Source organism: Adiantum capillus-veneris, chromosome 15, assembly GCF_014529385.1.
Source record: "Adiantum capillus-veneris isolate H3 chromosome 15, ASM1452938v2, whole genome shotgun sequence".
NCBI classification, from domain to species: domain Eukaryota; kingdom Viridiplantae; phylum Streptophyta; class Polypodiopsida; order Polypodiales; family Pteridaceae; genus Adiantum; species Adiantum capillus-veneris.
In genome coordinates this window covers 30,671,296-30,695,646 of record NC_140945.1, presented here as the reverse complement: position 1 = coordinate 30,695,646, position 24,351 = coordinate 30,671,296, and the positions used below count along the sequence as shown (strand labels likewise).

General features: G+C 44.8%; 1 protein-coding gene across 14 annotated transcripts in view; it reads left to right on the top strand.

The window, feature by feature from the left end:
• LOC147440459 (tRNA-splicing endonuclease subunit Sen2-1-like) overlaps positions 1-24,351 on the top strand; it is a 121,113-nt gene that overhangs the window by 65,574 nt on the left and 31,188 nt on the right. For 13 of the 14 annotated variants that reach the window (XR_015190404.1, XR_015190403.1, XR_015190400.1 and 10 more), the window contains 6 exons: positions 21,844-22,076; positions 22,174-22,310; positions 22,448-22,629; positions 22,721-22,820; positions 22,901-23,130; positions 24,042-24,149. Coding sequence is in view for 1 of the 14 variants with exons in the window: in XM_086530203.1 (XP_086386329.1) it covers positions 21,854-22,076; positions 22,174-22,310; positions 22,448-22,629; positions 22,721-22,820; positions 22,901-23,080 (822 nt within the window). In the remaining 13 variants the exon portion in view is untranslated. Of the gene's footprint in view, positions 1-21,843; positions 22,077-22,173; positions 22,311-22,447; positions 22,630-22,720; positions 22,821-22,900; positions 23,175-24,041; positions 24,150-24,351 lie in introns of those variants that run through there. The other variant, XM_086530203.1, reaches the window with a different exon arrangement.

The window sequence follows — 24,351 nt, the reverse complement described above, 5'->3', positions numbered from 1 at the left end:
CGTGATAATCGACATAAGGCTGATTAGATGTAGGCTTTCCTTCTTGTCATAGGCTTTTAACAAATCCTGATAATCGACATCAATATCTACATGTTTCCAATGCATGTTTGCAGCAATGCGATATGTGATGTCAAAGAAGTTATGATTGCAAATATCCATGCAAGGTCTCATTATGTCAAGGTGGTATAATGCTCACGCCAAGGCAACTACCCTCTCGTAGGCGCACCACAATTGCAACCCCGATATACAATGCTTATGTTTCCAATGTACACGTAATGGAAGGTCTTGTAGTTCCCTAAGTGTGAGAAGCGGCATTGGGCAAAATGCTCAAACACACTCTCAAACATGAGAAAAAAAATCTTTAGGATTAGAAGATTAGTGCAAAAACAAAGCTCATAAACCAATGTCAAATGCAACCGAATTGAGAGAATAGGTAGACTTGAGAATTTACACTTCCACAATCCTTTGTCTTTCTCTGTGTTAATGAATGCAACTTTGCAATATTTATGATTCTTTTTAGTTTTCTTGAGAGAATCAGAAAGATTAGGTAGATATGTATAGAGAGAGAGAGAGAGAGAGAGAGAGAGAGAGAGAGAGAGAGAGAGAGAGAGAGAGAGAGAGAGAGAGAGAGAGAGAGAGATCTTTGTTCAGGACTCATATCTCTTATTCCGAAAGGGGGAGACACCACTCAGCTTCGCCAGTGGAGACCTATTACTCTCCTCCCTTCGGTCTATAAAATATTAGCGTTACTGATCAGCCATCGCTTGCGACCGTTCTTACCAGATATTATTCACACTTCTCAGACAGGCTTTGTTATGGATCGATGCATACTGGACAATATCTTCACCTTTTATGAGGCAGTAGAGTGGGCCAGATCATCTTCAGAACCTCTCGCTTTTTTCATCCTTGACTTCGAGAAAGCATACGATCGTGTTGAGTGGGAGTTTCTCGAAGGATCATTGGCTAGGATGGGTTTCCCTTCAAGATGGATCTCAGGCATTTCCGCTCTCTTCAGAACTGCCAGCAGTGCTATTACTATTGGTGGTCGTGTCAATCGCAGTTTTGAGCTCTCTCGATCTGTCCGTCAGGGATGCCCTTTAGCAGCATATCTGTATCTGTTTGTGGGCGAGACTATGTCAGACTTTCTTCGTGCTCAGAGTCATGCATTTCGTGGCTTGACCATGCCAGTACCTTCAGCTCCGGACCTTATCGATCAGGAGTTTGCTGATGACACTATGCTGATGTTGCGCTATGAGTTAGCAGCTCTTGATGACATGCGGGGAACCCTGGAGGTTTTTTGCATTGCCAGTGGTGCACGCATTAACTGGCATAAATCCTATGGGTTATTGGTTGGCAGTGATGACATACCTACTTGGGGGGTAACTGATGGTTTCACATGGCTACAGCCAGGTCAGACATGCAGATATCTGGGCTTCCAGGTTGGATTTGACGTTTCCTCACAGCAGCAGTTTGCACCTGTGCTACAGTCTATTCGCAGGAAGCTTTGTCATTGGTCTTCACGTCATCTGTCGTTGGCTGGCCGCGCATTGGTCGCCAACCAGGTCATTCTGGCTACAGTATGGTATACGGCCTCCTGTTGGATGCTACATTCTGGTGTGATAGCTCAGCTATGCAGACTCGTGCGGAACTTTTTATGGAGTGGCACAGATGGGACTACTGATACTCGTGCGCGAGTTCGCTGGTCCACGATTATTCGTCCTAGATCAGAGGGGGGCCTTGGCATTATTGATTCAGAATTACAGAGTCGTGCCCTTCTTACCAAGCTTATTGTTCGGGGTCTTTTTCCCGGCCAAGAACCTTGGAAGATGCTTCTTCAGGCCGCTCTTTCCACAGCGACTCCGCGCCTCGGAACTAGAGATGGCCATACTTGGCAAACAGGGTATCGTTTTCTCTTCACGGATGCCCCCTTGTGCACCAGCACTCTCTCACCCTTCATTCGTTCGCTCCTTCAGATTTGGGTATCCATGCGACGCGCTATCAAACGCTCACCTCCCTCATGCCGTGAGGAGATTGAGCGCCAGCCTCTCATTTGGAATGATGCAGTTCTTGATTCTTCGGTTAATCCACCTCGTCAGCTTGGAGAGAGGACTCACATTGACTGGGCTGCTTGGGACACTGGACCTGCTGCCTCTATGCGGTAGCTTCATGAGACGCGTATGCTGGATGCAGATTTTGTGGCAGAACATTATGACATTGGTCGCGGGGTAACAGACAGACTGCTTGAGATTGGCTCCGCCATTCCTTCACACTGGGACGCAGTCATGCGCGGTACAGTTCAGATGCCTCCACATTGTGGCTGGGAAGGCTTCTTCTATCAGAGCACTCTCTTACTAGTTCGTTTCGACACTATGCTGTTCACAGTTGATACTGACTACTCTTCGGGGATGCATGCTAGACTGACTTATGCTACTACCTCTCCGCACCTTGTCTACCCCGATGCTCGCTGGGAGGCCATACGAGTAGTTGGCTCCCGCGGGAAGCGTCATTGTGTTGACCCCCGTTTCGCTTCCGCTGATGCTGCACTTTGGAGGCTTTGGGTGTGGGAGGGTCGTGCCCTATCTCAGCTTTATTGGGACCCAGGAGAGTGGCATTGGCCTCACTCTAACCCTACCGGGGCACATGTATCATTCTTTGAGTATACAGTCAGAATTGGAAGATTCGCATTGATGAGACAGCACCCAGAGCAACCCACTCGTATGCGTTTCTGGTTACATTCAGGTCTCTCACATGCCTATCTACGACAATTTTGGTCAGCCATCTGGGATTTACATGTGGCTCGTCGAATTTCCTTTTTCCTTTGGATGATTGCACATGCAGGACTTCCAGTTGGGACTTGGTTAGCTTCTATGGGTCACGATCCGTTATGTACTCGATGTTCTTTGCGCCTACCTGAGTCACCTGCGCATTGCCTTTGGTCATGCTCGTCTTCTCATGCAGTTTGGCTAGCAGTTGGTTTTTTACTTAGCAGAGCTGGAGTTCAGCATGGATTTCTCACTTGGGGATCTGTTTCCTGGTTGATGCCGATGCCCGGACCGCATCTTTTCTACGAGGGCTCAGACACAGATCCAGCTCTTATGCTTACCGCGACTGGTTACAGACGAGGGACTTTGGCTATGTTACCACAGATTGCTTGGCAAGGAGATCCTCAAACACGTGATGAAATCTTCTCAGTAATCACCAGCATTGCACTCTGGAATGTTTGGAGAGCTCGTTGTCTTCATATTCTCAGTGCGGCACCGCAGCTCCTTCAGGATACCCTCACTGTCATTTGGCTGGACATCATTCACACCCTCATCTGGCAGTGGGATTCTTCCTCAGGCACATCTAGAGCAGCCGAGGCTCGTCGATTTGATTTCCTTCGGCGTTGGGCAAGATCTCCACTCTTCTTCACACTTACAGGTGGACAGATTACATGGCATTATGTGCCTCCTCAGTGGTTTCTCCTCCACTCATCACACAGACCACCATGAGATTGTACTAGTCGAGTTGTCACTATAGTGGCTCTCATCTGGCAGTGGGATTCTTCCTCAGGCACATCTAGAGCAGCCGAGGCTCGTCGATTTGATTTCCTTCGGCGTTGGGCAAGATCTCCACTCTTCTTCACACTTACAGGTGGATAGATTACATGGCATTATGTGCCTCCTCAGTGGTTTCTCCTCCACTCATCACACAGACCACCATGAGATTGTACTAGTTGAGTTGTCACTATAGTGGCTCTCATCCTTACATTCAGCTTGTACACCCCACGTGACAGGCTATTTTGGCATCCGTTGGGGATTCTATTGTACTCAGTAATATACAGCCCTGATTTTTCCAAAAAAAAAAAAAAAGAGAGAGAGAGAGAGAGAGAGGAGGATGCACGGAAGGGGTCTCAACCAACCCTCTCAAGGCCCCCCAACTGCGATGTGCCAGTGATGGCTTTGGAAGCTGCCTCACCCAAGTTTTTTGATGCAAAGGAGTAGGTTGCTCCCTTTATACCCCCCAGGTGTATCTTATATAATTTGTAAGGTTGGGTCGGAAAATGACTTTGCTCCCTTTATACCCCAAGTGTATCTTACATAATTTGTAAGGTTGGGCTGGAAAATGACTTTGACATGATTTATGATTTATCATGAAATAAATCATAAAAAAGTCACTTTCAATAATTTACTTGGGAGGGTCAATGTCTGGGTGAAATTGCCATACCTCTCCCAACCCAAGAATCCTTTTGTCAAGAGAATTGGCACAATGGCTCTCTCCTTCCTGGCTTTTTCCCCTTTGTTGGCGCCTTCTTTTGCTGCAGCCCATTGGTGATTCCGGCAGCCGTCTCCCTTCCTTGGTGCCCTATCGCTCCTTGAAGAAGAAGCCTCTGTGGCATATCATACGCTCCATCATCTTCCGTATTTTCATCTTGGTTTCTCACAATGGATTTCCCGCGTTTTATGTCTAAGATCTGCGTTTTTACAGCCAGCATTCAGCTCTTGTATCGTGTTGGATAGGGTGTGCAAATCAGTGCCAAATTTACCTTGTGATGGGCATCCGTATCCCACATTAAGCCGGGATCAAGAAGGTATATCAAATCAGCTTCGGAGGTGCTTTATCGCAAAGTGTTACTACGGCTACATCATCCATTCGATTTGATTCTTGTATTTCGAGGTATTGCATTGGTGTACATTCCATGTACGCTATCTAAAGCAAATACCACATCGGTGACGGTGTGGGGGGTCCTTGAAAGGGTTGGTTGAGACCCCATTGTGCGTCCTTCTCCTCTCTCTCTCTCTCTCTCTCTCTCTCTCTCTCTCTGACCTAATCTTTTCGATTTCTCTCAAGAAAAAGAACCATCGCAAAGTTGTGTTTATTAAATTTCTCTCAAGAAAAAGAACCATCAATATCGCAAAGTTGTGTTTATTAACACAAGGAAAGAACAAAGGATTGAATTCTCGATTGTAACTATTCTCTTACTTCCATTGCCTAGACTCCTGTATGGTATTTGGGGTGTCACGTTGGTGATGCGAGAGTCGTAGATCGTGTCGCTCCTCTTGACCATTCATACTACATTTCTTCCTTGGAGCTCAACTCGTCTCTCATTGGTTGAGAGGATATTGATGGCTAATAAGATTTGGTACGTGGCATTCTATTGGATCTTTTCGAGCTCCTATGTGGGCCAAGTTCTGAGGCTTATCAAGAACTTTCTATAGCTTGTACCCCCTCGCCCCCCCTGCAACAAGATTGCCTGGTCAGTCAATATTGTATCCATGTTTCCTAGAGAACTTGAGCTCACATTGACCTTGCTTATGAGAGTTGAGCACTACTTGGGAAGCTCATTATTTGCTATCTACTCTTGGGTAGCGAGCCTTGCCTCGTGCAGAGAGTCTTCTTGTATGGAGGAGAGACCCTTAATTGGTGGTATGGAATCTCTTGCGACGTAGGACCACAGTCCTATGCTTGGCGCTCGGTTGGAAGTAGCTTGAGCCTTGGGGGTCCTATGGATGTGGATTTAACTCTCAGTAAGACTAGGTACAATTTTTGACTTGCTAAAGGATGTATAGTTCGATAAATTGAGCGATACGAGGGGTGGGAATCATGCATTAGGGCATAGAAGTAGCGATCCTAATGGATTCGCACATTCATTTTGAGCATTAGTTCCTACATGAATGAGTGCTTTCACACATCTAGAGGTGTTTTCTTTCAAGTGGGTTGAGTTCTTGCAATGACTCCATAGTAGTGAATCGTAGACCCTACCCGCAATGAGGCAATTAGAGCGACTTATCCCTTTCTCATGCGAAAGTCAAGTAAGCAGAAACGCACTTCTTTATTTCCTTTTTAATGGAGATATGGCTTACGCTTATAATAGGGAATAGCTTATTCTCATCATTAACAAAAATTTTAATTTTCTTGCCCTCTAATTCAAAGGTGAGGGATTTTTCCACATAATGTGGGACCGGTTGGATAATGGAAGTGCCATAGGATACCTAGGATAATGTCACATCCTTCGACGGGTGCCATCAAAAACGAAAGATTGAGCTGTCCTTGCACAAGAGTTGCATTGGTTGTCAACCCCTCAAATGTAGATCCGGTTGTGATCGGAGTGCCTTGTAAGGCTTAATATCAAGAGAGATGAAGTTGTCTGTAGATCCCGGATCATAGAGGATCAATACTCGCTGGTTGTTCAAAGATCCCTAGCCCTTTAGAAGTTGAAGCTCCCCCGGGCCCCCTCTCCATTTCTGTATTCCCTTGTACATAGTAGAATTTGAACTTGGTGGAGCGGGTTCCTTCTTCGTTTGTTCCTTCCTTGAAGATACTTGTTGCTGCTGCTGCTACTGAACAAGGGAGTCGGGCTTCATATGTCCTTCCTCTCCATAGTAGAAACATCTTCCTTCTTCTTTGAAGGTTTGTACTTGGGCGGGCAAGAGATACTTAAGCCACTTACCAATGCCCTCGGGCTTCTTAGAGTGATCAGGGTCCCTAGGGAGATGCCTTTTACCTTAGTTGCCATGATTGTCATATACTGCCTGAAACAAACGTCAAGAGTGGATCTCCCGGCTACACGGACCTCCTACAGACACGCGCCGGACGAACCACACGACCATAGCAACCATCCGACAGCTCCCCCGTGTTGGGGCCAGCGTCCGAGGACGTAGGCGTGCACCTGTAAGACCCGGTGTCCCATACCACTCGACCTCACCTCCTCGAGGTGACCTCGCGCACTCCTAGCCTCGCGGGCTAACCACTGGCACTCTGTCAGTGGGGGTCGATAACTGCAAATGAGGCCTTGGCCTCCCTTTTATAGTAATGGCCGGCCACACTGGCCGGGTTCACACTACGTCCGCCCGAACACTGGACGCCCATCCCGATGGCGTCTGGGCTAGATCCCCTCTTCCAAGAGCGGGACATAACATACTTCCCCCCTTAAGAACCATTGATGTCCTCATCAATGAAGTGGGGATACTGAGCTTTTAGGGCTCTAACTGGTTTCCAAGTAGCAAACCTTTCAGATTGACCCTTCCATTTAATTAAGTACTCGTCATAAGCTTTTTTGGCGCGAATGACGGGTACAATGATCTATAACTGTCTCTGCTTCTAGGGGAATATACTGAGTTTGCATATCTTGCCATACATTTTCCTCGATAGGCACAACTACGTCGGCTTCGCCTAATTTTACTTTAAGGCGGCTGACATGAAACACTGGATGTACACTAACATCCGAAGGAAGAGCCAGTCTATAGGCAACTTGGCCAATTTTCTTTGTGATCAAGAACGAACCACAATATCTAGCTGAAAGCCTATAATGCTTTCCGGTTCGCATAGTCTTGGAATCCTTGAGTATCTTTAGATAGACCCATTGTCCCGCATCTAGAGTCCTTGGAGATCTCTTTTGATTGGCATAAGTAGTGACTCGATCACGAGCCGTTCTTATACTATCCTTAGCCAATTCGAGCATTTCTTGCATGTCATACAGGAAATCACGAGCTTGGCGTTCCTTGACTTTCTCTAAGCCAATAGCAATCGGGGATTTAGGCTCAAATCCATACATAAGCATGAACGGGCTAAATCCAGTAGCAGAATGCTTGCTACTATTATAGGCAAACTCTAATTGTGGAAGATACCTTTCCCAATCAGATTGCCTATGAGAGACATAAGCTCTCAACATGTCCTCTAACGTCTGATTCATCCTCTCAGTTTGTCCATCGGACTGAGGATGGTCAGAAGACGACATACTCAACTTCGTCTGAAGATGAGCGAATACATCTTGCCAAAATCGGCCAGTAAACTTAGTATCTCGATCACTGACGATATCCTCTGGCAAACCATACAACTTATAAAGCTGATCGACAAATAAAACCGCCAACTCATGGCTTTTCACTGTCGACTTCGTTGGTATAAACTTCGCCATTTTTGTGAGTCTATCGACCACAACCCAAATAGCGTCATTGCCCCGACTAGTATTTGGTAAACCAACGATGAAGTCCATGGAAATACTCTGCCACTTGGTGTCTGGGATTTCCTATGGATGTAGCAGGCCAGCTTTCCTAAGGCGCTTTGCTTTATTGACCTGACACTGAGCGCATCTCTTCACATAGCTCTCTACGTAAGAGCGCATCCTTGGCCAATAGAAATATCGTTTGACCAAAGCCAAAGTTATTTGAATGCCTGGGTGTAGGAACATCGTGGCATTCGCACAAAATCCTTGGTCGAACCTCATCGATTTCCGGCACGCAGACTTTACCATTTCTGAACAATAGTCCACCTCTAATGGAATATTGTCGCTGTTTCGTCTCTCGAGCACGACTCACTTGGGTCTTCGGATCACCCAAGCCCATGAGTCATACCCCCCTTCGACCTCGTTCCATATCTTGCCAAAATGGCCATCGGAATGACATAGCCCTCGGAGAGAGAGATAGAAAGCCATCGAGATTTCAGCCATAAACAAGGCATGAATCTCAGGAATCCTGCTGAGTGCATTGGCAACTCGATTGTTGGATCCTTTTCTATAACGGATCTCAAAGTCAAACCCCTGCATAAGCTCAACCCATCTTTCCTTCCGGCCTTTGAGATCACCCTGATCAGAGACATAGCGCAAGGAGTGATGATCTGTCCATGCAACAAACGTAGAGCCATACAAGTAGTATCGCCATTTTCTTAAGGCGTGGACTATGGCGTAAAGCGCTTTCTCATACGTTGGATAACGCATTTCAGCGTCAGAAAGCTTCTTACTTTCAAATGCAACAAGACGTCCATCCTGGTATAACGCCGCACCAATGGCATAATCACTAACATCCTTTTTAACCACAAACGGTTTGCTAGGATCCACAATGTGCAATATTGGCGCAGTAGTCACCAAGTGCTTTAGTGTCCGAAAGCTCTCGTCGAGACGCTCATTCCAGACAACAGGGGGATTACCTTTACGGTGAGGACCTGAAGTCTTCGACCCTTTCACCCCTCCTTTTAAAAGTTGCGTAAGCGGAGCAGCAACTTTAGAGTAATCCTTGATAAACTTGCGAAAGAATCCAGTAAAGCCTAAAAAGAACTTTACTTGGCTCACATTCTTCAGAATGGGCCAATTTCGTATTTTATCCATTTTTTCAGGGTCGACGCAAAGTCCATCGCGAGTAATGATGTGACCCAAGTACAAAAGTTCTTTCTTAAAGAATTCACACTTGGAAGCCTTAGCATAAAGCTTCTCAGTTCTCAGTACTTCAAGAACAGCGCGTATATGCGCTAAGTGCTCAGACAAACTTTGGCTGTAGATCAAGGTATCATCGAGAAATACAACAACGAAGTTGCCTAAAAATGGTCTCAGCAGATCATTCAGCTGAAACGTAGCTGGAGCATTGGTCAAACCAAAAGGAAAGACCAAAACTCATAGTGATTATAACGCGTATGGAAAACTGTCTTAGGAATATCTTCCAAGTTTGATCCGTATCTGATGATAGCCTGATCGCAGGTCTAGCTTCGTAAAATACAACGCTCCATGAAGTCGATCTAGCAGATCGTCCCATGGATACTTATTTTCACAGTGAGCTTATTCAACCCCTTGTAATCCACACAGAAGCGCATAGTGTTATCCTTCTTTCGAGAAAGTAACACTGGCGCTCCCCATGGGGATTTACTTGGCCGAACAAAACCCTTGTCGAGATAATCTTTCAGCTGCCGCTGAATCTCGTCCTCCTCGGTTTACTAAACCGATAGGGTTGCTTTGAGAAGGGCTGACTACGAGCCACCAACTCAATGCCATGATCTACTCCTCTCGAAGGCGGGAAGCCATGAGGTAGATCATTGGGAAAAACATCCTTGAAATCGGTCATGATTTCTCGAATAAGGTTTGATTCGTTCAAATCCCCAAGAACATGAAACATTTTTCACGAAATTCAGTGACAGAAGTACCAAGCACTAACGAATCAAACCAAGCAGATGGTACACATTGATAAAAGTCAACATTGGAAGACTTTGTATCTTTATACATTTCCAAAGCAGTAACAACTGGTATTGCAAAACCATTATTTACAAAATCCTGATTACAAAGCGACAGAGATACATGAGGCATGTCCTGCTTAACAAAAACAAGAGAGCGATGTACATAGTCTATATACAACAAGTTTTGTTTATCATAAAGACATGGAATTCCTAAAATAACATCTGCTCTGTCCAGGCGCATGATGTGGAAATCCAGGTTCTCTTTGTAATTAGCTAGCTCGAGCGACAAGTGTGGAACCATCCGATTCCATACATTCATATCCTCGCCATGAGCCAGCTTCACACGATACTTATGGTCTGCGTCCGCAGGCTCAGTTTCTGCACCAATTTTGCATCCACAAAATTTTGTGAGCTTCTATTATCAAGGAGTACGGTCACGTCGTGACCATTGATCTTCCCAGGAAAACGGAGAAGATCATGCTTATCAAACACTTTGGTGCTAAAAGTACAATTAGTGCATGAACTGTGCACTAGATGATGGAATTTCAACTTGAATGACATCAGAGTTACCTGAGATCTCGTTAATCTAAACCGAAGGACGACCTTGCGGTTTCTGTGTCTTCTTCTTCTTGGGGCAATCCTTGATTTGGTGACCTGTCTGGCCACATCCGAAGCAAGCCCCCTTCTTCACTGCATCAGCAACTGAAGCATTTTTGGCTTTCTTCTTCTCTTGAGAAGATCTCGGCGGTGATTTGGACTTCTGCTGGAATCGGGGTCGCTTCCTCGAAGCGCCCTCACCGAATTGATGGTTTGCAGTTCTTTTCTTCTCATCATTCGCTCCATTTATCAAATGGAACGTCCTGGCCTTTGCCATTGCATCCTCGACATCCCCATGGAGATCAAAATAGTGGTCCATTGATGCAGCCAGTTATTTATGGCAGTTCCGTACACTCCTTCTCTTCCCCTGAGAAATTTGCAGTTTTGTACGGAATGGTGGCAGTCGGACCACCCTGTGAACGCCCAAAAGCAGCAATCTGCGTCCACAATTGCTGGAGATGGGTTTCGCCCTCGGAAATTTGTGCAGTCGTCGATTGAGCAGTATTTTCCAAAGCCGTAAGTCGGGAACTAAGCCCTTGCACGACCCCTTCAAGAGAGGCCAAGCGAATGTTCGTCTGAACGTTCGCGTTTTCCAGAGCGGTAACACGCTGGTCGAAGGTCTGGAAGGTACTTGTAATCCATGTGTATAGAGCATGCGTGAACGGAATTTGAACATTACCTGGCGCGTCGTCACGCTGCACATCTGAGCTGAGGAATCCATGGCAAAGTCCGTGAAAATTGAAGGTTTCACGTGAAGCTGGGACCTTTTTTGCACTTTTCGATCGCCAAAAGTTGTACTGTGAGTAGCTCTACCCGTCGGCGTGAGCGTCTGAAGGCGAGGAAATGATGGCGGGAGCGCGGGAGCGGGTGAGAGAGAGGAGCGGTGGGAGAGAGGCAGAGGGCTGAAAATTGAGTTCTTCTGGCAAAAACTCACTTTCTGTAAGAGTTTTTCAATAGTGTGTAGGTTTCACACTTTTCTTTAAAATTTTTAAGCTGTTCACAGTTGAAAGGCCTAGCCATTTAAAAACATTAAAATGGTCACTTAATAAAGGGGGCAGCGTTAAAAAAATTGAACGCTGGCTGCTCGTACTGCTTGCCGCATGGAGTCAGGGAGAGCGCACGCGCATGACTTGGGAGAGCTTGTGCTCGCTTGTGTCAAGCACACGATGGGCTGCCAGTTGAGCACCACGCTGGAAAAAAAACAACCCACCCTGGAAACCAATGCTGGCAGCAATTACTTTGCGCAAGGATCTTCTCTCTCTCTCTCTCTCTTCGATCCACCTTGGAGGTAACAGAGAGGAGAGCCAAACTCTCTCTCTCTCTCTCTCTCTCTCTCTCTCTCTCTCTCTCTCTGTCTCTCTCTTCGCACAGAGAGCATTACAGAGAGAGATTTTAAAGCTTTCATTTGCTGAATTTAGTGTAAAATCAGTAAATCAATGAATAAGTCACTGATTTTCATCAAAAATCAGCAAAAGCAATAATAATCCACTGATTTTCAGCACTTCCACATGCTAAATTGCTGAATTTTATAAAAATCAGCGAGCAGCTCATTAAATTTCACCTGCAAACATGCTCACGAGAAGAAAACAATCAATCAAACAGTTAATTCATCAATAATTGCATGAAATGGTAATTATCCGACTCTAACCAGCCTGTAGTGTGCACATGGTCCATTCTGTAGCCAAGCCGGCTCTGATACCATGAAACAAACATCGAGAGTGGATCTCCCGGCTACACGGACCTCCTACAAACACGCGTCGGATGAACCACCCGATCATAGCCACCATCCGGCAGCTCCCCCGTGCTGGGGCCAGTGTCCGAGGACGTAGGTGTGCACCTGTAAGGCCCGGCGTCCCATACCACCCGGCCTCACCTCCTCGAGGTGACCTCGTGCACTCCTATCCTCGCGGGCTAACCACTGGCACTCTTGCTAGTGGGGGTCGATAACTTCAAATGATGCCTTGGCCTACCTTTTATAATAATGGCCGGCCACACTGGCCGGGTTCACACTACGTCCGTTCGCACACTGGACGCCTATCCCGATGGCGTATGGGCTTGATCCCCTCTCCCAAGAGCAGGACATAACACCGCCCTTTGTCTTGCATGGTAGGTGCTTTGTTCCATCGTATTGGAAGTTCTAGTAGAGTGTAGGTCTTCAACAATGATTGCTGATCCATTCTCTGAAGGGTATCATGGGGAAACACCTTCATGCTCTTTTGAAGCTGTGGTTGTAGGCATGCTTTGAACTTTTACATCTTTTCCTCCTCGAAAATCTTCATGAAAGGGGTAACTTGTAGAAGAACGGACCAATACTTGTCAACATAGGTCGTGACTTTCTCATGTGTCCTTATGGGCGAGCGAATCTTATTCCTTCCATATATCCTTCTCGAAGTCGGGCGGAAGGAATTGTAGCTTTGAACCGAGTTCATTTTGTGGCTTGCGTACCTTCGAGAATCTTTGCCAACCACCACTTGATTGTTGTCTCCTTAAGATACATCCCAACATGATGCAACTTGGATTTTTCGGTGAAGTTTCCATTTGCAAAAGCAACATCAAATTGTCTAATAAAAGACAGTGCCTTGGAGATACCTCTCCGTCTAGTGTAACCGTCAAACTTGACATCCTTGTCACCGGATTTGAAAACTCGCACGATGTGGTGACGCTTGCGGTTGTTTTTCTTGAATGCTTTAGTGTTATGTAAAGTAGTGGGAGCTTTCCTGTTAGAAGAGGGTTTAGATATTGTATGAGAAATAGAGGTAGTAGAATTGGGAGAGTATGACGGGAAAGAGATAGAGACATCTTTACTGTCATAGAGAAGTGATAGTTTTTTTGTTCTTGGCCTTTGCCCTTGGTAGGCCGACTGTTCTGATCCGGAGATCCCTTGTGGACTGCGGCACCTCTTTTTGCGTTGTCCTCTTGCCGGTTGTTACCACCAAGAATGTTTTCCATCGACGTCTCTTCCTTTTGGTTTCTTGAGTCCGTCCAAAACCTTCTGGACATTTGGCAGCGTAAGGAACTACTGCTTCTCTGTGAGCTGAACTCGTACTTGCAGAAGCTCCTTCAGCAGTTCCGTCACAAAGTGATGATGTGGCATGTCCTAAACCATAGCAAAAGAGGCAAAAGAACTTTTACCAACTTGCAAGTTCCTGTCGAGGGGGACTACATAGTACAAAGAGGGAAAATGTTAGGGATGCAGGGAACAAGGGCATGTACTTGCCAAGTGCCCCACTTGCCAAGTGTCCAATGATATGGCAGAGGACAAGACAGAGTTCAAGAGCAGCAGAGGAGCGAGCAAAGAAAGGGAAGACAAAGGCAGGACTGGTACCGGATTTTGTGGTGACCGACTCAGAACAAATGGATGAAAGTACAGAGCTCTACAGAGCGTGGAGCAAAGTACGAGATCAAGAAGCCCTTCTCTTCTTTGATGGAGGAGCGAAGGCAAACTTCAACTCGATTGAATTGGCGGCTCGACTTGGGTTTATGTCAGAGGAAATGGGACCACCGACGGAGGCAGTTCTAGTGGCATCGTGACGGGATGTTGCCATTACACCTGTCATAGGAAAACTTCGGTTGCATTGTCAGGGATATCTAGGACACGAGGACTTCTATAGACATCATGCCTTTGGAAGGGTGTGACTTCCTTTTGGGAATCCCCTGGTTCCATAAGAATGACGCCGTGGTCAACTACAAGGCTTGTCTGTCCCACTTTTATCGGCTTAGGCTGTTTCAAAATCAATGAAATCTAATCTGTTTGTTTACTCGATCTATTTGAGTGAGTTAAATGACAATAAAAACGTCAAATTTATTTAACCTTGAGAGGAATGACAAGATTTTCTGCAAGCTAAAGCCGATTGCTGCTCTGAAGGCTTACCGGGAGAGTTACCTCCTCAACAACCTGAAGATCACACAATTGATTTGATTCCCGATAGCACGCCACCGAATCGACCACCTTATCGAGTTAGCAGAGCTCAAAATGAGGAAATTATGAACCAAAAGAGCTTCTAGAAAAGGGTCTAATTCAGCCCAGTACATCACCTTACTGTTCGTTAGTGTTGTTGGTATTGAAGAAAGATGTTGGAGAATGTGCATTGACTACAGAGCTCTCAACAAAATCACAATCAAGAACAGGTTTCCAATACCGAGAATTGATGATATAGTGGATAGGTTACAGGGTTCTACATGCTTTAGTAGACCCGACTTGAAAAGTGGCTATCATCAGATCAAGATCGCTCCTGGAGATGTATACAAGACCGCTTTAGGACATCCTTTGGATTGTACGCGTATTTGGTGATGTCTTTCGGTCTCACGAATGCTCCTACTTTGACTTTCGGTCTCACGTTCAATAGGATGATGAACAAGATTTTTAGAGACTACCGGTCATTTGTGGGCACATTTTCGAGGACTTTATCATATTCTCCAAGAGCGAGGCATAGCACAAACACCATCTGTTACAGGTTTTCCAAATACTACGACAACATTAGCTGGTGGTTAATGGGAAAAAGAGCGAGTTTTTCTTGCCAGACATACACTTTTTGGGACACATCGTCTGTACAGAAGATGTATAGATGGACCCGGCCAAGGTTGAGACTATTCGAGATTGGCTAGATTTGGAGAATGTACATGGGAGTTCGTAGCTTTTTGGGCTTGTGTTCATGTTACCAACGTTCATTTGAAAGTTTGCAAAGATTGCTCCTCCGTTATACATTTTGACATAGAAAGGGGTTCCTTTTTCTTGGGGACCATCTGAGACTGCAACATTCAAGACACTAAAAGAGAATTTGATAAGTGGTCCAATGTTGGTTCTACCAGATTTGCAAAAGCCATTTGAGGTTTACTGTGATGCGTGTGGTTGCAGTATGGGAGTGGTCTTAATGCTAGAGGGCCATGTTGTAGCTTATGAGAGTAGGATGTTCGTGACCATAGTGGGTTGCACAGATATATGAAAGGAGCTATTGGCGCCATTTTTTACTCGGAGCTGATTTTACAGTGTGCACCGATCACCAAAGTTTGAGATACTTCTTGTCTTAGAAATAGCTCTCGGATAAGCAGATGAGATGAGCAAATATTTTGTTGCAGTTTCATTTTCAAATTGTCCATGTGAAGGGAAAGAAGAACTTGGTGGCGGATATAACCGGCGTGTACACAAGAGAGGGCAGTACTAATTCCAACTACCTGTTAACTTCACACAGAGCATTGAGAAGAAAAGAGAGAGAGAGAGGGATGCGTTCAGTGACTAGAATGTCACTGCGCACACGAAGACCGACATCCTGTGGGCCCCAAAGATTGGCGCCCCTTTTGGTGTTTCTTTATTCAATTAAGAATAGACGATCCAGACACGTAGATCAAAGTCTCACAAAGCTGTCCAATTCCGACGAGGGCTGAAATTGCAGGTTTCTGACCCAATTTCAGCAGCATAATGAGGCCAAAACTCATGTAGGTCAAAAGCACATGTCTAGGACGGATTCCCTCGCAATTTAGGAGCTTTTTGGTGAGCTGTAACAGAGTTTCAGCGTGCTGTAAGTCCGAGTTTTGTCACTGTCGGGTACCCAAAACCCCATACACGCATCCCAAGGCTCCCCTGGTGCTAATTTGTAGTTTAGGTGCGAAACCCTAAACCTGCAGAAAAACACAGCAATCTATAATTCTCTGTTCTGGATTGTTTTTAGCGGAGTGAACATGACTACGCGTGTCCCAAGGGCTCCCACATGTAATGGGACAGTCCCCTTGTGACTTGGAAGAGTTTTTACGCGAGAAAACTCTCCAAATTCGCAATCTTTCACGATGGAACTGAGCGTACGTGTGAGGGATTAGCAATTAGCTAATCTGGTTCTTGTTTAGAAGGCTCTTGCCTTGGCAAACGTGCATAAAACCCTAGAACTATACATAGTCAATTGAAAAGCCCAACTAGTGGGGCATTACCATATGTGCGAAGGGGGGAGAGAGATGCATGAGAGCAAATCATCTGTTACAGGTTTTCCAAATACTACGACAACATCAGCTGGTGGTTAATGGGAAAAAGAGCGAGTTTTTCTTGCCAGACATACACTTTTTGGGACACATCGTCTCTGCAGAGGGTGTATAGATGGACCCAACCAAGGTTGAGACTATTTGAGATTGGCTAGATTTGGAGAATGTACATGGAGTTCGTAGCTTTTGGGCTTGTGTTCATATTTCCAACGTTCGTTTGAAAGTTTGCAAAGATTGCTCCTCTGTTATACATTTTGACACAGAAAGGGGTTCCTTTTTCTTGGGGACACGAAGACCGACACCCTGTGGGTCCCAAAGATTGACGCCCCTTTCGGTGTTTCTTTATTCAATTAAGAATAGACGATCCGGAAACGTAGATCAAAGTCTCACAAAGCTGTCCAATTCTGACGAGGGCTGAAATTGCAGGTTTCTGATCCAATTTCAGCAACATAACGAGGCCAAAACTCCTGTAGGTCCAAAAGCACATGTCTGGGACGGATTGCCTCGTAATTTAGGAGCTTTTTGGTGAGCTGTAATAGAGTTTCAGTGTGCTGTAAGTCCCAATTTTGTCACTATCGGATGCCCAAAACCCTATACACGCATCCCAAGGCTCCCCTGGTGCTAATTTGTAGTTTAGGTGCGAAACCCTAAACCTGCAGAAAAACACAGTAGGCTATAATTCTCTGTTCTGGATTGTTTTTAGCGGAGTGAACATTACTAGCGTGTCCCACGGGCTCCCGCACGCAATGGGACAGCCCCCCTGTGACTTGGAAGAGTTTTTACGCGAGAAAACTCTCCAAATTCGCAATCTTTTAGCATGGAACTGAGCGTACGTGTGCAGGTTAGCAATTAGCTAATCTGGTTCTTGTTTAGAAGGCTCTTGCCTTGGCAAATGTGCATAAAACCCCAGAACTATACATAGTCAATTGAGAAGCCCAACTAGAGGGGCATTACCATATGTGTGAAGGGGGGAGAGAGATGCACGAGAGCAAATCATCGCGCTACATGAGACAAAGGAGAAGACAAGCTTTCCCTTAAAGCTGTAAACCTGCACCCACTACTCACACACTCTCTATAGGTCACGCTGAATACTAAAATCAGCCTTCACTCTCATTTGGGCGCCCCCTCTTCCTAGGTGTCCTGCAGGTTGCTCTGCTACTGCCAAGTATCGAGTTGAAAAATTTTACCTTCTGTCGCATATCCAAATTCTCAGCCATTGAAGAGATTTTGAAAGGTCTTTTGGCAAACTTTCCTGCTGAAAATTTGTCGTATTCTTTATTCTTTTCTTGAGTTCCTGTGCCGGATTTCAACTTTTCTTTGCCTGTTCACCAAGAGGTGTTATCTCTGTCAAATTCTCCGCGAAAACCATGTGCACTTCTTGGGTTCTTTATGGCTTATGCCCTGTAATAGAGAGCGATGAAGACGGGAGCGCGCCCGATGTACGATGAAGTAAGGGTGGGAGTGCCTAATAAGTCCGGCACGAAGATTCATTTTTTATTAAATAATGGCACGAAGATTCTTTAATAAAAAACTTGCGTTTGCTGCAAAAAAGATCGAATCCTCTATAGAAGAAGAATCTTTCTGAGCTCTGATACCACTGTAATAGGCGTGGACACTCCAAGCGAGAAATTAATAGCAGCACACGAACAGAAACTTCAAAATCACTGAACTTTAATAGAGAGAGAGAGAGAGAGAGAGAGAGAGAGAGAGAGAGAGAGAGAGAGAGAGAGAGTCGACTCGGGCCGGCCTAGTTTTGTGCCCAGAGATATTGGCCCCAAAATCTGGCGCCCCTTTCGATATTTATGTTTATATTAATACTTGAGCAAAGTTACAATTCCCGAGGGCCTCTGCTCTAAGACTCTGCTTCAGATGCTCTGCAGAGTGAGGCCCCAAGGGCTCTATTTATTCTTACAAGGGATGCCCCAAAAGCAGTTAGTTCAAAAGCAGTCAATCCCAAAAGCAAATGGTCCAAAAACTGCCCCAAAAGCAATCACCGCAAATTGTGGAAATCCTATAGCTTGCCACTTGGGATATCAACGCAATTTGCAAAAATTCGTACAATTGTCCACGTCAGCAACCACCTCATCAGCTCCATGGCCGGGTGGTCATGACACGTCATAAGTTTGTGATAGGTGGGACCTCTGTTCTTAGGCGTCAGAGTCTCTATTTTCTGCGGTGTTTCAGCCTAGCCATGCGGTGGTGGCATGGCATTAATGTGCCACCTTTGCACATTTATGCCATGTAAGCCTTGGGCTGAGTTGGCATATTTATCAAAAGGCGCCCCTATATAAGTGGGTCGTGGGGTTTTTGCTTGAGTCCCCTCTTTTGTACACATTTTCTGTTTTGTAGAGTCCCTATATAAGAATCGCCCCCCAACATCCCCCCCCTCCGCAACTTTTGTACACATTGCTAGTTTGTAGATCTTGGCCAACCTACCTTCGGAGGCTGATTCGGAGGGGTTTCATCGCAATAGATTTGGAGATCCGGTGGCGGCGTGGGATAGAGAGGAGGTCTGTTTGCATTTGCATTTGTATGAGAAGGACCATAGTAGCGCCTACGCAACTTTGGGTAAAAGCTTCCCGTAATCTAGCTTTCTCAAATCTTAGCAAGACGTGGTTACACTTTCGCTTTAGTGTCGTGCGGTGTTTATCAAAGCTTTCTCAAATCTTAGCAAGACGCTAAGATTTGACTTATGGTCATAAACATAGCACGCCAAGCGCCACCTTGAGATCAGGCAAGATCAAAACAGGTCTTGTTTTCCCTCAGTTACTCAAAAGCTGCAACTTTCCGATGTCCCTAGCTAAGGCCCCTGTCACACTGGGGCGCCCGCCCCCTTCACTTTTGCAAGTGGCCGCCACCATTTTGTGTCACACAAGGGACTTAAACAAAAGCATGCGCGACAGATGCAGCGGAACAGTGCGTAGCCAAGTGGATGCCCCTCCGCAATGCGGGCCGATCGTGTGGGGTCAAATCCTATCCGGTGTCTTCGCGCGCTTACTTTTGAAGCTTGGCCGCTATTATCAAAAGTTGGTCGAGCAAGCTAGCTTGCCCCTCTGACAAGCTCACGAAGCCAACTTTCACTTTTCCCTCGCCGAATCCCAGCACGCCATCTCAGCATGGCCGCAAATTGCCTGTCCCAGTGTGACAGGGGCCTAAAGTAAACACCATTCCTGGTCAATTTATGTTAAGGGAGATGTTGTGAGAACTTGGGGATCCTTGGGAACCTTGAAATATTGAGAGCCTCAAGAGGAAGGACAGCCCTACGTTTTTGGTGCTGTTGTGCCCACCATCCAAGGGAAAATTCTAGAGAAGGTATTATCGTGGGAAAACTGCCAAATTTTCCCAGTTTGCATTGCGTTTTTGTAGCTGCTGCAAGCCCAACAGCCCTGCAAAAGAAATAGGGGCACCCAAAAAATAATGGGCTTTAGACATAAAATGGGCAGCCGGCCCAGAAGTGGGCAGTCGGACAAAGATGCAGCGCAGCCTAAATGCTATGCAGTGGGTGGCCAGCCAGGGAGACAACACTAGCCATACAAGTATGCCCTAGAGTCTAAACCAAGGTGAAGCAACAAGAGTGCTGGATACTCTTGACACTTGTATCTATTGAAGGGCAGAGCCGACCACCAATACCATGCGAGCACCTAGCCTTGCAAATCATTCACAAGATAATTGCAACCACAATGGCAAAAATGATCTCACAAGTTTGGCTCAAAAGCACGTTGATAGCTTGGCAACATGTCCCGAGTGCCCCATTGGTAACCAAGATCTGTCAACAAGAAAATGGGATCCTTTCCTTTGAAGTTTGCAACTTTGCCCTCAAAAGTAAGGTGAGAACTGAAAACTGTAACAGCCAGTAAGTGACACCCTAAGAGAAAAGCCTGTGTGATCACCCATGCAACAAAGCAAAGCACAAAGTGCACGAATGGGATCCTCCCCTTCGTCCTCAAAAGCGACGCGAGGACCTGGAAACTGTAACAGCCAGTAATTGACACCTCAAAAGACATAGCCTGTGCGATCATCCACACAAAAGAGCAGAGCACAAATTACATGCTAGAGGTATGAGCATGAGGGCAAACCCAAAGAATGGCTAATAATTGTGGCGAAAACGATCTCGCGAGGGTGTGGATCAAAAGCATGTATAGTGGCTGGCAACATGTCTAGAGTGCCCTGTCAGTAACTAAGACTTGTAACAAGAAAATGGCTTCCCCCTCAAAAGTAAGGCGAGAACCTGAAAATTGTGACAGCCAGTAAACGGCACCCCAAGAGACAAAGCCTGTGCGAACGCATGACAAACTGTATGAAATGAGGGAAATCCAAAGAAAGTGGCTATTAGTCTCTTCCACGTGTAAGGTACTAAGGTGCATCCTAAACAAGACCGCAGCACCACCAATCCATGTCCCTACCGGCAAAGCAGCATGTACAGTATACAACAACTGATCTGCAAATCTCATAGGGAGGTCCTGGACATGAAAGCATGAGATAGATTAGCATACAGCCAGCTCTCCAATCGTATAGGCCGATCACTCTGCTGTCGCTGAAGGACATGGCAACCAATGCTAGCAGAATACTTAAAACAATGATACTGTCTGACACTGATCTGCTACTGAGGGCCAACACCACTCCCCCAGGTCCCATGCAAACCTGGAGAGAAGTCTGCTCTGCCAGATCCATAACCGCCACAACTGGATTGCATCATATGAAAATACTGGATCCACCACACGGTGTTTCCTAGAGGTGCTCTTTATATAAGGTTAAGGAACTTTCCCTAATCAAAGAACCAAGTAGTAGCACATTTGGGCAAGGAAGGGGTGGATTAGTGTGATAAATTATTCTGTGTCACGTTTACTACTGCGCAGCGTCTGACTGATAGCCCAAAAAACAGCACCCATGACATGTACAAAATGCCCGTGGCCCAAAAGAAAGATGATGAAATTGGCAGGCCCAAAAAATGACCTGTGTGGACAAAATGAAAGGGCAGCCACTGAGTCTAGGTTGTCTACCGCCAGGTTTGTGCACATGCCAAAAAGGGCCAACGGGTGTGTGCTATAAAAAGAGAGAAAAAAATTAGTAATAACACATGGTAGGTGAACCTGTAACACAAACTACAAAGAACCTGATGCATTTTCAGCATCTTCTATTGTTTTTTTCTTCCCTTCTGCATCTAAGGGTGCAAGTTCTAGGCTAACAGACTTTCCGTCTTTGTCTTCTATCTTTAATTTTCTTGCCGATCCACCTTCTGAGCATTGTTTGAGAAACAGCAATTGAATGAAAAAATTTCAGGGAAGGTGGGCACAATAGACAATCCATGAGCCTTTTAGTGTTGCTTCAGCAGAATGTGATCTTTTTTATTTATCAATATTGCAGGATTTAAACCATGTTGGCAGGTTCAAGGTGGAAGTATCCAAAAGCTAAGGGATTTGCACTTGAAAATCCTATCTCTGATGTTTACAGACAGATGCAGTCCATGCCACTCTTGAAGGCCTCCTTCAATCCGATGTCTGTGATTTTGCAAGCTAATTCACATCAGTCTGAGCTTCTAAACAGTTTTTGCATTGGACACCCTATTCTTGTGGGGCCCGGAACTTCCCTTTCTTGTAGTAAGTCTTTTTTGCTTGATGACGACTTATTTGACTCGTAAAAGGTCTCTCAAAATTTATGAAACATACTCTACTTCTTTTGTGATGTATTCTCAAGGTGATGGGACTGGCAATTGTTGCCAGGAAAAAGAATACGAAGATGAAGAGATGGTTTTGTACGAGCTCATGTTTGAGGAGGCCTTTTTCTTGAGCCATGAAGTGAAGTGTCTAAAAGTCTTCAGCAAAATGCAGCAGGTAAAGGTAGCAGAACTATTTTGAAGTGAATACATAATTTCCTTGTGTAAGATTGGGCTGACATTTGGGTTTCGTGTTTTGGTTCAATAATATGTGATTTTGTGCTATGGATTCGTGAATGGAAAACCGACTGATAGGACGAAATTTTGCTGAATGATGAGAGCCTGTGGCAGCTGATGAACCTACACAAACAAGGTTTTTCCTACTATTATATGGCATACTCTCATTTGAGGAAAAAGAATTGGATTGTTCGCTCCGGGCTTCAGTATGGAGTACATTACATTGCATACCGACATCATCCATCCCACGTCCATGCAGAGTTTGTGCTGTTTCCATTTTGTCATAAGTTATTTTTCTTGGATTAGAAATACTTGCTTTGGTGTGGTGAAGAAGTAAGGTGAATTATGCAGCTATTCTGTGTTAGTCGTCCCTGATTGGGAGAGGCAAATACAATTGGATTCTTGGAGCCATATGCAAGGCATCATCCGCCTGTGTGGCAATGTAGCAAAGGTGAAGCGTTGTTGTTGCATTGTAGATTTTCTGAGTTTGTGGCTAGCATGAAAGCTGAAGATCAATGAATGTTTTTCCAGACTTTGCTGCTTCTACACGTTGCTCGGGGAGATGTGAATGAACAACATCCTAGATGCCTCAACTCCCATACAATCAAGGAAATGGAAGTAAAGCGTTGGCTTCCACAGAAGCATCGAATGGATAATTGTGGCCCAACTAGGGAGTCTTCAATTGAGGATAACCAGGAGCATGCTAAGTAGTGCTCAAAATAAACTTTTTTCTGGAAGCTTTCAGACCTTCATTCGTCGAGGTAATTTAACTATAATTTAGGTTTTGACTCTAGGTTTCTCTAAATTTTGTGGGTCTTCTCACCTTCCAGTTTAACATGTAGAAGTTAATTTTGGTCTTTATTCTAGGATTCTCTAAATTTTGTAGGTTTTCGCACCTTCCACTTTAATATGTAGAAGTTACTTGTAAGATTTGTAGGTGGGATTACACTAAACCTAGGGTTTACACTAGATTTGTCTAAATTTGGTAAATTTGCTCACCTTCAAATTTAATTTTTAGAGGTTAATCTGAAAAGTTCTCGGTAGGGTTACACTAAATCTAGGTTTTTTTACAAGCACTGCCCGAGCTCTAATACCAGAAATTTGAAGTCGTTGTACCTGACATTGGTAAGTTACTTGCAATAAGTTCCAAAGGGGACCTTTACAAGGCCGTAGCCTTTTGTTACTATGAAAAGTGATCTTAGCTGTTTGTGCCTGTCATATACCCAATTGTTTTGCAAATGATAGTATTTTGAAGAACCGTTAATTAAATTCCTCTCATTTTCACAAATAAAAAATTTGATCATTCAAGTGGAACACAGTTGGTAGGAGCAAAAGTTTTTTCTTTTGGTTCCTGTGGAGTCAATTTTTGCTTCAATTTCATCAGGGTCAGAATTGCTTTTGTAAAATTTGCTTCGCTCCTATGTATGTTTTTATCAAATTTACTGCAAACTAATAATTACTTCTTCAAGAAGACACTTCATAAAAGGCTAATCACAAAGCACACAAAATTTTATAATGTCTTAAGACGTGTGCATATGATTGAATAAAACCACATTCTAAACATGAGTGGAATAAAATATATTTACCAATTTTCAATATGTACAAGTAATAGATGAAGGTCGAGGGTTTTACAAACAAGGAAAATGATTTATTAGTCTTGAGTGTTTTATAGGTGTCTAGAGATTGCATCAACTGCTATCCATGACCTTATGCAACTTGATGGGAAAGAACAAAGTTTCTCCATTTTTCTGAAACTTTACATGACTTGTAGAAGAACAAGGTATGCTCTTGACTTTTGAGCCTTAAGAAAATTTTTATTTTAAGTGAGAATTTAATTTGTGTAATAAGAAATCCCAAACAATAAGCAAATGGCAAGTGTATAAATTGCAATGTATGCAAGAAGTAATGGGTACCATATAAAGTCCTATTGTCAAGCATGAGACTTTATATTTATGAGTTATGATATCTAAAACTTGTCGTCT